The 14093-nt window shown below is 53.3% G+C and overlaps 1 protein-coding gene across 1 annotated transcript in view; it reads right to left on the reverse strand.

Annotated features, from left to right (window-relative positions):
* Pask (PAS domain containing serine/threonine kinase) overlaps positions 1–13779 on the reverse strand; it is a 55936-nt gene extending 42157 nt beyond the window's left edge. The window contains 7 exon segments of the mRNA XM_077799795.1: positions 116–376; positions 2286–2420; positions 2910–3050; positions 4581–4751; positions 5373–5605; positions 7214–7457; positions 13775–13779. Coding sequence (XP_077655921.1) covers positions 116–376; positions 2286–2420; positions 2910–3050; positions 4581–4751; positions 5373–5605; positions 7214–7409 — 1137 coding nt within the window. The 5' untranslated portion in view covers positions 7410–7457; positions 13775–13779.
* Positions 13780–14093: the final 314 nt, after the last annotated feature.

Raw genomic sequence — 14093 nt, forward strand, 5'->3', positions numbered from 1 at the left:
CAGGCTCCCCGCCTGGGCCTGCGGTGCTTCCTGGGTGAATCTGTGGGCCACCACCCCCATACACAAGGGCCAGCCTCCCAAGTGGGTGGAAAGCCCGCAGCCCCGACAAGCCCACCTTGCCCAGGAGCTCTGTCCGTCCATAACCAAACAGCGTCAGCGCAAAGCTGTGGTTGATGCCATAGATGGTGCCATCCGGCAGAAGGGTCACAAGCCCACTGATGGTGCAGAACACCCAGACTGATGCCCAGTAGTCCAGCTCGGGGGCCTCCTTGCTGCTGGCCACCTCCTGGCCACTGGGCTTGGCCTTCAGCTTTAGGCTCAGAGGGAAGGTAGTGCCGTCCCTGGCTCTGCCAACAGACCTCTGGATCTTGAGACTCTACAAGAGAAGTGCCAGGCTCAGCAGGGCAGCTGGGCTGGGGGGCTGAGCAGACCTCCTCTGCCGTGAGACCCCCTCAGGAAGCACAGGAGCACCTCACACCCACACCTGCTGTCCCCCAGCCCCACCCCGCCTGGGGAATGACAGCAGGGGACACCAAGGACTCAAGAGTGGCCTGGGTATTCGAGAAAAGCCTAGTGAGCTAACCAAGACCAGGGCAAGTGAGGGACCAGGGCTCCGGCTGTCCAGGGTGGGCAGCTGTGCCACCCGCACTCTGGGCACTGCCCTCAGGTCTGTGTGGAGGAAGAGCTCGGAGTCCACTTGGACTGGGGGCCCCTGCTTCCTGCTGTCACTGACTCCCCATTACCTTCTCGGCTCCTCCCTCTGCCACACCACCAAGTGCACGTACCACACTCCCCCTGCACATCACTGTCCCACCACGTCCCTACTAGGACTCCCCACCAGACACTTCAGAGGCCACTAGAGAGTGAACCAAAGAGCACTTTACCACTGAGCTACACTCCAGATCTTTATAATGATTTTTTCTTTGGAGACAGGGTCTCACTAAGTTGCTGAGGCTGGCCTCCAACTTGCCTCCTGCTTCTGCCTCCCGAGTCGCTGGGATCACCATGCCCAGAGAGTCCTGTCTCTTGACTAACACAGTGTTCCCAGCCAAACACTTCAGAGTCTTCAGGGGCTTCGGAGTGGTAAGGTAGACCCAAGCCTTGGCCCCCACCCTGTTTAAGGGCCCACCCTTCAAGACTGGAAACCTGTAGCTGCCAGGCCGCAGACGGGCAGCACAGCGCCCTGACCCAAGCCAGAGGCAGGCCCAGGCCCCAGTGAGCCCTGCGAGGAACAAGGGTACAGGTCCCTCTTTGTTGGCTCCCAGCATGTCCCTGTCTACTCCTGAGGGACATGGTAGCCCACTTGGGGCTGAGAACACACTCACTTGTGCTTTCTGCCATGCATTACCAGGGTGTGTCTCTGGGGGAGAGGGCTGTGAGCAGGTGCTGCCAGGCAGTGCCCAGGGCAGACAAGTGGACAGCCCTGCCAGCCGTGAAGCCCACGTGGCCAATGCTCAGAGCACAGGAGGTGGGGACAAGGGCTCCTCCTAGAAGCTGGAGAATCTGATGTAGCAAAAGAGGCTCAGGGGCTGAGTCTAGAGAGCTACACCCAGGGAACACTCCCAATGACTCTCGTGTCGCCAGGGAGACCAATAGAGCAGTCAGTCCCCACCTGAGGAAGACAGAAGTGACCTTGGGACCAGTCCCCGGGGAAGGGCTGCACACTGGCTGAGCACTACACCATGCCCAGACCCCACCACCCACTCCCTGTGGGACACAGCCCTCCTGCCTTCAGGGCATGAGGGCCACCTGAGGTGTGGACTTGCCTGGACAAGCAACACCCAGAGCTGAGCAGCACGGCTTCTAGTGCCTGTGAAGGGGCTCCCAGGACCCGGGCATGTGCGCACACTGATGCCGAGACCCTGGCCGGGGCTTTGGACTTCAAAGCACTGCTCTCCTTCGTGTTCCCAGGTCCTCAGGCTTTCAAAAGTGTGACAAGTCCACACTCGGGTCAATTCCAGAGTCTTTAGCTGATAGATGGCGGGTCGTGGGATATGGCCTTGTGACCTCGAAAGGCAAGTCCCTAATAAATCCCCTCTGGTCTCTATCTACGTGCATCCCATTGGTCCAGGTGGAGAACTCTACTGATACCCTGGGAGCACGCTGCCCTCCCTGTGCCACACTGACAAGAGAACGGAGGAGACCACAGCGGTCAGCTGGGAGAACACACAGGCTTTGGCCCTTGGCCACACCTTGGAGCACAGAGAGCTGGAGGCTGTCCTGTGGTCAGGTTACGGATTCAGAACTTGACGCCCACCATGTGGCCCAGGTGGTCAGCATCCTACCTTTGGCACAGGCTGGCCAGGAGGAGGGAGCTGCACAGATGGAATGAGGTCTGTGAGATGCTGTCCAACCACATCCTCCCCCGAGGCAAACCCATGGAGATGAGCGAAGAGGCTGTCACAGGCCGTGATGGTTCCCTGGAGAAACACGGCACCCGTCAGGGTGGCAACAAGAGCCCTGTGCACCTGGGCTGGAAGCCGCCGGGACTCCAGGGCCTGTGCGCCAGAAGCGAGACCCTTCTCACGTGGGGCAGAAGTTCAAGAGGCACCCAGAGGGGCTTTCCCAAGAACACCTCCTCTCGGGCCAGATGGGCCTCAGCCTCTGACTTCCTCCCGTGCACTCTGGAAGCCCTGGCCTCAAGGAGAAGCTCTTTTTCATGACAATACACCCAGGTGCTGCCTGCCACCATCTCCTGAGTAGGTACAGCCCCTCCCCCACCTCACAGGAGGACAACTGAGGCATGGGCACTGAGTTCCCTGCCCCAGGGCACACAGTGAGGGGTGCCACCGGCAGACCCCCAGACACCTTCATACTCTGCTCTTCCCGGCCAAGCCATGGAGAGCACTGGCTGAGGTGCGTGCAGGAGGCAGGACTGGGGTCCTGGGCCAAGGAATGGACACACTCACGTCACTCTGGAAGGCGACCCAGGCAGAGACCCTCTCCACAGGCTCCAGGACTACCACACAGCACAGGCCCCGCTCCTGCCGCACTCTCTTCATCCACACAGAGACGGGAACCTTCTCCCCACTGCGGCTGACGATGTCCACCTGCACACACAGACAGGCTGCACTGGGGACCCTGGCGGCAAGCACAGGAGAGGGCTGCCACCAGGAGCCACCCTCCCACACCCCACACCTCAGTGTGTCCAACTTCCCACGCCTACCTTCCATCTGGGAAACTCACCAAGGGTAAACGAAGGGTTTTGTTTGTTTTGGGGGCATGGAGGTGGAACCAAGAACACTTTACCACTGAGCACACACCTAGCCCTGTTTTTCATTTTGAGACAGGGTTTCTCTGCATGGCTGAGGCTGGCCTGGAACTTGTGATCCTCCTGTCCTCAGCCTCCTGAGTCGCTGGGATTACCAGTGTGCACCACCATGTCCAGCTGAACAAGCTTCTGACACTTAGGGTTGTGGTGTCTGAGTGAATCTTTTACTAAGATTCTTTTTTTAATCCTTAGGGTCATGGTTCATCTTGTCTAATTGACTAGATTAAGGGACACCTGCAGAGTGGTAAAGCACACTGCGACATGTCTACGAGGTGCTTCTGGTGGAGAAGATGCACTCTGAATGAGGGCAGCACCACCTGGCAGACTGCGGCGAGGACGGGAACCAAGGGGTTGGAGAAGGACCCTCACACACACACTCGGTCCTTCTTGGGTGGATACGTGTTTTGCTGCCATTGTCTGTGGACGTCAGACTGCAGGAGGTTCTTCAGCTTTTAACACAGACTTGAACCCACGACTCTGGGGTTCTGGGATTATCAGATCTGATTGGGCAGCATAGACGCCCATCTTGTTCTCAGGCTCCAGCTTCTCGGGCTCAGCACATACTGGTTTCCCAGCTCTCTGGCCTACAGAAGGACACTGTGCCACTCTCTGGTCTCAGATGATATAAGCAGCCTAATAAATGCCCATTATGATTAGATACATCCTATGGGTTCTATTCCTCTGGAAAAATCTGACCAATACACTCAACTCCATGGTAAAACAGCAGGAAAAAAGATCAGCACCTACAATTTCCCTCTATAGCAGCAGGCCTCTTAAACCAGGAACCTCCTGTTGCAGCTGACCCTCTCCAAGTCTCTTCCGTGCCTGGGGCTCAGTCCTCAGCATCTAACAGCTCAGCTCATCCATCAACATCCAAGTTGGCCCCAGAAGCACAGAGGAGAGACCAAAGCTCTCCAGGGAAGCTCTCCCAGTCACACCAACCAAACACACACCCAACAGAATACGTGGATTAGATGTAAGAACTGGTCCAGACAATGAAATCACACCCCTCTTCTGGGATTCTCACGTGGTGCCTGCAGGTTTGCCACATGCCAGCCACACTGCACCCCCCCATCACACCAAGATGGGCTCTCCAGGTCACCCGGTGCTAGTCCTGAGTCCCCATGCCCAACCAGCCAAAGACGGAAACAGAACCCAGGGCCGTGTTTTCAGTTGAAGATGCTACAGTCGCTGCTACGAGGGCCCCACGGCAGAAGGCAGCTCAAAGACAGAGTCCAGGCAGGGAAACCAGGGCTCTCCTGCCACGTGCTGCTCGTGCCTTGAGGCCTGGGTGCTGCACCCCGCTCACCACTGTGCTGAACACTACGGCGGCGTGGCCGTCCGCCTCCACATGCTCCTGGCTGAGGGCTTCCACCACAGCGGAGTCCGACTTCAGGAAGAACTGTGCCAGCTTTTGGCCAATCAGGTCCTGACTGCTGTACCCCAGGAGACTGCAAGCTTTGTCATTAGCAACCAGGATCTGAGGAGGAGCAGAGAGAAGACAGAGACATCACCAGCAGCCCCTCTAATTCCCAGAAGCAGAGTCGAGGACAACACAAAGTTGGTATGGCAGCCCAGGGGCTTGTCCTCCCCCAGCAGGGCCCATCATCATCATTCACATCCCATCAGAGGTGAAGACAACACCCACACAGGCACCCAGAGGGCTCGACCTCACAGACACAAAACCTGGCCAGTGCCAAGGGCAACCAGGACCCCTGAACCAGGCAAAATAGCACATGGCAATCAAGACCCTAGGAAATATGGGCATTTCCAGCAAGCTCTGATCCAGGCTAGCAATTCCTATAGGTGCATTTCACACAGATGGTGCCACTGTACTGAACATGAAGACCCATTCTCCCATAGTTGTGCCCACATGTACAAACACACAGTGCACCTGAGCCTTTCCCAGCATCTGTCCTGAGAAGAGAATCCAATTTGTTCTAATTGATTATACTGAGTTCTCCAACTTCTCATCTTTTGCTACAACATAGCTAAAATCAAATGTTTTTCTAATTGCACTTGAAACACAAAAAACCGTTTAAGGTTCCAGGTACAAACCCCCAATCACATCCATGGCCTGGTCACAGACCAAAGCCAATACCTCTGTGGTCTTGGCATCCACAGTGAAGACAGCCTTGTTAGGGTTGCACACGGGGGCTGGGAACGGGGGTGCAGTGCCCCCGGCAGACAAGCCACGCAGCAGGGAGCAGCAGGACGCACTGCCTAGGGACCCAGCGGCATCCACGAGCTCAGGCGCCATAGGGCAGCGCAGCTTGCTCGTGCAGATGTTCTGGGCAGCGAGTGATGAGAGGCAGTAGGAGCTCCATCTGTCTTCTGAAGAAAGAATGAAAGGAAGTGTGAGACCTCACAGAGCTGCTGGGAGCTCCCTTCTAAAACAGAAAGAGCAGCAGCCCTCACAGGAGCCAGGGCTGACCCCCGCACTGGACCTAAACCAGTCCCAACGTCCATCCAGACAAGCCTCAAGCACCCAGTTGGAAGGAAAGCACTGCCTGCTCAGAAGCACCAACAGCCTGAGCTCAACACTCGGCTCCAGTCACACTCCGAGGGCCAACACTCCCCCAAGGAGCCCAAGCACCTCTCCAGTGACAGTCACTCCCAGGCCCCACCGTCCTTCCAAAAGCTGTCACCCAGTTCAAGAGCTGCCTGCACCACACCTCCCCGTCCTCACACCGGCTCCCTCCCTGCTGCTCCAGAAGAGCTATGCTGCTGACCCCTCCCACAGCTCCCAAGGGACCTGGCCCAGCCTCTGTCCTCACCCCACCAGGAGACTCCTGCCTGCACCAGCCTTCCAGGCCAGGCCCCTCCCCTCCGGCACAGGAGCTCTTTCCCCTTCTACACTCCCCACCAAGAGTGCACAGCTTCTCAGTGCCATGGGCTCCCTCCTCACCTCCATTTTTGCAGGGGCTCAAGGCCAAACACACACAACCCGAGTCCCTGCTGCCTGCCCTTTGGACATCTCCTCCACGTCCCTCACCCAAGGTCCAGACTTCAGCACGTAGCCTCTCCCTGACCATCCCCCGCACCGGTGCCAGAGGGCCGCGCTCTTCCTCTCCTCTCCCAAGAAGCAGTTGCTTCTCAGGCCTTTGGCTCTCGCCCTGTTCCCTATGCAGCACTAGAAAGATCATCCTAGGGCCAGTCTATAGTGTCAGCGCCTTCTGAGAACCCGGCAAACCTCACAGCTGGCTCCCTGCACCACCTCTAGCCCCTCCTAGGACCACGTCCAGCAGCCTCAGGACCAAGGCAAACTTGGTTCCCACACCTGCTGCCCCATCAAGCTTACCCTTGGCCTCGAAGCTGAACCTTCTCCCTTCCTTACCACTGTGCTCTGGCTCCTGGTTGCATCTGCTGTCCCAAAAGACTTCCCTGATGTCCAGGGCCACGGCAACCCCTGCAGACCCCCTGCTGTCTCAAGACCCCACCGTACGACTGCCTCTTACGGGCAGGCAGCACTTCCTTCTCGGCCACAGCCCATCAACAAGCGAGCTGTGGGGTGGGGGCCACAGCTGCCCTTGTCCTGTCCCTGTGATGTGAAACCCCAGGGCAGGGCCCTGTCTTCTGGGGCTCTAGGCCAGGTGGAAAGCCCCTTCTTCCCACTGAGCTAATCAGCAAGCTAATACTTTCCTTGGGATGTGGCCCAGTCTCAGACAGTACCCTGGTCCACTCCTAGTAAGAACTACACTTGGTTCTAATCTGGCCTTGAAACACAGAGTTTTCACATGGAGGAGATGTCCACTGTGTGCCTGAAGCTCCCAGGAGGAAGGCCAGAAGCAGCAGGAAAGTGCTTGGCCAGGCCTCGGCACGTGAGCTTTCCCACAGAACCACTTTACGTCACTGGCAACAGGCTTCCCGGGGGAAAGCGGTGACTCCACATTTCCAAGCTGCAGGGCTGATGCCCCTAATGATCAGAAAGGAAGTCCTTACCAGAAAGCGCTATTCTGCTCTGGCAGAGCTTAGAAAGCCCGTTCTTCCTGCTCAGGTGTCTGTGGGCTGAGGAGAATGGCTTGCTGGACCCAGAGGCAGCCTCTGCAGCTGGGCCCTCAGCGGGCACTGGCACAGGTAGGCTCCCAGACAGGCATCTCCGGTCATCATTGAAGGCCAGCAAGCCTCTGGCTTCCATGGTAGCAGGTGGGACAGGCACTAAGCTCCCTCCTCTACTAATTCTCACCTAGAAAACCAAGAGCATCTGATCATCATCAGCCACACAAGAATCCACGGCAGTCTAACTAGCAGACTGTGCCGTAGTTCAGCAGGTCCCACACACCCATCGCCGTCCCAGGTCAGGGCTGCGGAGCCAGTGCTGTCAGTGCAGAGCTGCACTAAAAGCAGCCCTTGTAGGAAGGGCTGGGAAAGCAGGATGGAGCAAGAGGGAAGGGACCACAGGAAGGGCAGGAGCTGCCGTCCACACCAACAGAAAACGCTCCTCGGTCAAGAAGATCCCCAGGGTGGCCACAAGAAGAGCCACTGTACCACCTGCTGGCCCAGCTGCATCTAGAACCACCTGGGCACATCCCCAAAAGCCAGGCAAGAGTCTGCTTCCCTTGGGGGCAGGACTAGCACCAGAGGTTTGTGGTTTTGTTCTTTTGTACTTGTAGATTCCAATGCAGACATGGGGGAAAACACAGAAAGATTCCATGTGGCTGTCACTGAGCTTCCTCCCAGGACCACATTTTGTACACATTATGCCACACCAGGAAACGGACATGGCCACAGCACTCACTGCACTCACCAGCGCCTTCCATTCTGTGCAGTCTTGCCATGTGCAGTCATGTGACCAGCTCCCAAGGGAGACCCTGAACCGGCCAGCATGTGGAACACAAGCACACCTTCTCCAGTGCTCCAGTGCCACTAGGAAAAGCTCCTCTGCTCGGAGGAGGCACGGCCCCATTTGGGCACCCCCAGGTAGACAGAAAAGGCACACTGTGGTCAGTCCCAGGGCCACTGGTGGGAGTTCCCACAAAGTGGAAGGCCACAGGGCCAAGAACACCCAGAGCCTGTACTCCTCCTTACAGATCACCTTTTGCACGTCTGGAAGCCCAAAATTCCTGACCAAATGTCCTGGACCCCTCTTCCAAGGCCCACATGGCTCTGCACATGCCATACCCAGACCCAAGAATGGGCCGAGGAGTAGCATCACAAGACCAAGCCTGGACATGCAGGTGTGGTGTTCACACATGCTCACAAGCCCCTCCCAACACAGGACAGACCCACAGCAGGAGGAAAAGGGAACTGACCCTTCCGAAATCCCCACATTCCACCAAGGAATTCCAAGGAGCCCTGGTCCTCCAATTCTAACCTAGCTTTCAGGTCGTGATAAAGATGTATCTATCGAGACTGGAGGGGCACACCTACTGCAATTAACAGGTTTTGAGTCTGACAGTAATGATATACACTCATCACAACAGGGGGTCTCCACTGCAGTCACACCCCTGGTCCCTTGAGTCCAAGGGCCTGACCACTGCTCACCTCAGCTGTCAGCTCCTGAGATCAGCAAAAGGGAAATGGAAAAAAAAATGAACAACCCCACCCAGACCACTTGTGGGAGGGTGGTGACATCAAAACATGCCACCAAGCAATACAAGTTAAACATGCAGGGCTGGGGATGTGGCTCAAGCGGTAGCGCACTCGCCTGGCATGCGTGCGGCCCGGGTTCGATCCTCAGCACCATATACAAACAAACATGTTGTGTCCGCCAAAAACTAAAAACTAAATATTAAAATTCTCTCTCTCTCTCTTAAAAAAAAAAAAATTAAACATGCAAACAGGACCATCAATTCCAGGAGACAGGCCACCAGAGCCCAGGAGCCTGGCACACAGCAGAGGGCCCATCTTCATTCTCAGGAATTGATGGGGTACTCACCAGCACAATGTTCCAAGGATGGCTTCCTTGGGTAAAATGCAGGTAATGGTGACTCAAATGGTAGCACCCTCGGGAAAACTCAAAAAGTTAAGTTGGGACTGGCAGGTTGGTGCCTAATAATTGTGATCTGCTTATTTTAAATGGAGTTAAACAGTTTGAGGTAGAATTGCATCCCTCTGACTTCCCATGTACAAACAAACCCAAGAAAAATCAGGAGCGAGAGCATGAAGAGCCGTACGACTCAGCAACACTGCATTCTGTAACAGGAGCGTGGCTTCTGTGCACCTCTGAGACGCAGGAGAAAGGAGGCACTTCAAAATATAAAAGAATACCTAAGACCTGAAAACAGGGCAGTTGAGAGCAAACCATCCTGAGGAGCCACTCCCAAGCCGTGAGATGCCAGGGACCCGGGGAGACAGTGCCCAACACTGAGCTCAGCATCACTCTAGGTTCTGGCAAAAGCCATCTTCTCAGGAGCCAAGCATCCTGGAATCACTGAGAAAAACTGAGACAACCCAACCAAGGAAAACCTGACTGGAGAGAGAATGGAGAAAAGCAAATATTGGAAGAGATAATTACACATGAAAAAGAAAATGTACTGAACCAAGATTTCTGTTAATCAAGCAAGAGGGGAGTGAGGGAGTGGAGCACTCAGTTTACCGGATGTGAAAGCTCAATAGAAAACTGGAGTTCTTGTGTGGTGCAATGGGGCAGGAATAAGAAGGTCCCCCAAAGGGGCCAATGTGGAGCCCAGCTACAGGCCAAAGCATGCAGACGCTTGTCAGGTGATAGGGAGGGACACGGGCTATGAAGGACAGACAGCCATTCAAGCAGTGGTGCTGAGATAATTCGTATCCCAAGGGGACCACGAAACACAGCCATTGACACTCCACACACAAAGCCAGTGTCAGACAGAACATGAAGCTTTTGGAAGAACACGAACAGAACATCTGTGAGACTTGAAGTAGGGGAAGCTCTTAAACAAGAAGCAACAAAGCTCTACTATAAAGTCTGATTGATAAAGTTAACATTAAAATTGAGGACATGCGTTCATAAGAAATGCCACTGAAAACCTAAAATGAAGCAGGGTGCAGTGGCACGCACACACCGGCCAGGAGGACCGTCAGCTCAAGACCAGCCTGGGAAACACAGGGAGGCCTTATCTCATAAGTCGGGGGCTGGGGGTACAGCTCAGTGGTGGAACATATGCTCAAGGCCCCAGACTTAATTGAAAGGAAGGAAAAGAAAGAACAAGGTACAATTTGGGAGAAGACATTTGCCAAATGTATAACAGAAGATATCCAGAGGCTTTCGAAAGACGGATGATTCAACACTTAATTTAAAGATGCAGCCACACGTGGGATGCAGGCCTGTGACTCCAGAGACTCGGGAGGCTGAGGTAGGAAGATGGCCAGTTTGAGGCCAGTCTGGGCAACTAGGCAAGACCCTGTCTCGAAAAGGGCAGAGGAGGGAGCTCAATGTATTGAGTACTCCCGGGTTTAATCTCTAGGACACCCCCACCCCAAAATTGAAATATACACAGACAAAGAAAAATAACAAGAAATAAGAACAACAGCTTGTAGAACATGAAACCTACAACCAGAGTCTTAACATTATCAGTCTCATCATGATGTTATACCAAATAAATCAGTAAAGATGAAAAATTTGATAACACCAAAGGTCGTTAAGGATTTAGATCAACAAATCAATAGAAACTCATTAAGTAAATATAATCCGCATAGGAAACAAAGTCAAACATTTGCTTACTCCAACAGAGCTCTTTCTACTCTTAGATTGATATTCTAGAGAAATTCTTGCACATGAGTAGCAAGACACACACAGGAATGCTTAGGGCAGTAGGTTTACAATGGCAAAGACAGGCAGACAAGCAGGAAGAAAATGAAATAAACACTTATCAACAAGCAACAGACTAAAAATTTTGGCAGATTCATGTTATGAATTATAAAACACCTACACACAACATAAATCCTAAATGTAAGGAGTGGAAAATATAAATATAAGGAGTGAAAAACTACAAGTTTCAAAAGACTATCAACAGTAGGATTCCTTTCTTGTAAAATAAAATAATCTAAACACATTGTTTAGGGGTGCCCACATATAAGACTGTTTAATCAACAAGAGGCTGGTGTGCCCACACTTGTAGCAGGCAGGGAGCTGAGATGTGGAAGACACAATGGCAGGGGGGCTTCAGGTCCTGACTTGGGTGGTGGGTTTAAACGTGTCCACTTTACTATCATGATTCATGATCTACTGCCTTTTTTCTTTTGCATGAATCACTTAACATACCCTGAAAAATCAAGAGGTGTCACACACACAAAAATCCAGCCTGGGATCCTGAAAAGCCATGGTTCAGTGTAAACTGAAAGATGTGGGGGAAGCTAGAAGTAATTATTAGAATGTGTTGCTTTCCTTACCTAACACCATTTAAATGTTACAAATTTGCATCTCACATCTAAATGCACTAATATTGCTACAATAAATCCCAAGACCAAGATCCTATTATACAGCAGTTTTTACTTTTAGAACTAACTTATAAAAAAAAGCTTGGAACTTTAATTATAACTTCAGAATACACTGTTATAAAATCTTAATTTTGTTTTAAAAAGTAACATAATTTCAGATACATCATTACAAAACCTTAAATTTGTCTTTTTTTAAAATTTTTTTGACTACATTGTAATTGTTATAAAACTTTATCCTAAAAGTAATATAACTCCTCAGAACACATTGTAAATGTTACAAAAGTTTACTCTGTAAAGTAATATAAAACAGGAATACAGAAAAGAAATACAAAAGGAGGGTAAGAGCAGGGAACTTTTGTTTTTCATGGGAAAAAGGTAAATACTGTCTGAGTTGATGCAGTAAGAAGTGGGGTGGATGTTCAGTTCTATTACCAACAGTTACAATGGTATTTAGGGAGGAAAGTCAATGCTGGCTGACAGATGTGAGGCACTGGCTGCAGGGAAGACGGACTCTTTTTCCCTGCGTGTATCCTGTACCGCACAAGTCCACATGGCTGCTGAGCAGGCACCTCTGCACATGGGAACAGAAGGTCCCAGCCTCACATGTCTCAGCTCCACAGCTAGAGGGGTGGCTTCTGAGAACACAGGCTGACTTCACATGACCAGAGATCCCTTAATTTTTCACAGGTTTAATTTTAACTCAGATGTTATTCAGAAACGCTTCGAAACCCAGGTCTAGGGTTTTAAAATTTACTTTTTAAAATCCTCTCTAAGCAGTAGAAATAGGAAGATGAACCCAGACCATACCTGAGGGTTTCACAGAGTAACCCTACTCCCTTGGCTAGTTATGAGTCCAGAAGGCACAAGGTACCCCACCTCCCAAATACAGAGCTCTGCAAATGCACTCTTTGCTCTTCTGGGTGAACCTCTGGAAGCAACCCTCTGTCCCACCTGAACAACTGTACATACTGACCATGTACAAGAACAGAACCAGCTTTTCAAGGGGATCCAACCAGTAGACCACAGACCAGCAAACACGAGGACTTCAGGCTGGAAACCTGAAGTACTGAATCAACCCACCCTGAAACCTGCCTTCCTCTAGACTTTGGGCCTGACAGCCAGTTGTTTTCCTCTCTGTCAGACCACCCTGAGCACACAGCTCTGTGTCTTGCATCAAGGCAGTCTAATGAACACATAAAATGACAGCTACTTGGATGGTGGGCCCCTGGAGTCCAGAATGCTGGGGAAAGGCTTGGGAGGGTGTCAAGGCAGCATAGCCCTGCCAGCTGAGTGAAGCTGTCCAGACAGAAGCACAGGAGTTCGGTGTGCAGACGGACAGGGGAGAGGAGCCTGGAGAAGCCTGAATAACTCCCAGGGCTTCTTAGGCCTGACTAAGTAGCCTGGATTTTTATCCTAAAGATTAGCTTTAGGGGATCAACAGTTAAGGAAAAACAACCTGCTATGCATTTTACAAAGATAATTCCAGGGGCAGTATAGGGGCAAGGCTGGGAGGAAGAAAGGTCACAGCAATTCAAGTCAGAAATTGTGAGGTCTTAAAATGAAGATCATAGCAGAAACGTGGAGAAGGGAACCCAAAAGAGAAAAACAGACATGGAATTGGCTGGATTTGCTGAGCAAGGAGATACATGTGCAAGTACCCCAAGTTCTCAGGCAACTCCTACGCTCTGAGAAAAGGAAAAGCAGGGAAGCCAGGACTGGGGGTGAAGCCTAAGGTGAAGGAGGCATTCAAGTGCTGAGGTCGGGCGCAGAGCTCACTCCTCGCACCTAGTTGCAAGACGGCGGCGCTGGGGTGCAGCTTGGCGCAGGACGCGGACTCCCTCAGCCTCGCAGTAGCGCAGGCGACGAAGGAGTGAACTAAACGCGCAAAGCCACCCCCAGGCCAGGAGACCGAGAGCCTGGGTGGCTTCCTCGGACCGGGCGGGTTACCCTGCCAGGACGCTCGGGCACGGGCGGCCCGATGCGCGGGGCAAACGGCCAGTCTCCGCCGCGCCGCGGGCCGGGGCCGTGATCTGCGTACAGGGACAGGCCGCGGCCGTAGGGGCCCCTAGGCCTACTGCGCGGGGTCGCCGGCCGTCCTCCGCAACCGGATCTAGCTCTCCGGAGCAACGGCGTTTGTCTCACCTGGGTCGACGGGGATCACACCGCCGAATGCACTTCACAGAGCTGAGCCGACCGCGCTTCTAGCCTACTGGCCAATACCAGAGCGAGTCGTATCGATTGACAGATGCCACGGGCCAACCACGGCTGCCTGTGGGCGGAACTCAGCGAGCCAGTACGGCGGCGCCCGCGCAAACGGTTGCTAGGGACGCACCGAAAAACCCCTACGGCACCTCGGAGGAGCCAAAAGAGAAAGGCGCCTCTGACCCGCGACACGGTGGACGGCATATTCTCCAGCCGTAGGATCGAGGAAGGTGAGCGGCCAGCAGCTCGCCTCGCGGCG

The sequence above is a fragment of the Urocitellus parryii genome, chromosome 1 (assembly GCF_045843805.1).
Source record: "Urocitellus parryii isolate mUroPar1 chromosome 1, mUroPar1.hap1, whole genome shotgun sequence".
NCBI classification, from domain to species: domain Eukaryota; kingdom Metazoa; phylum Chordata; class Mammalia; order Rodentia; family Sciuridae; genus Urocitellus; species Urocitellus parryii.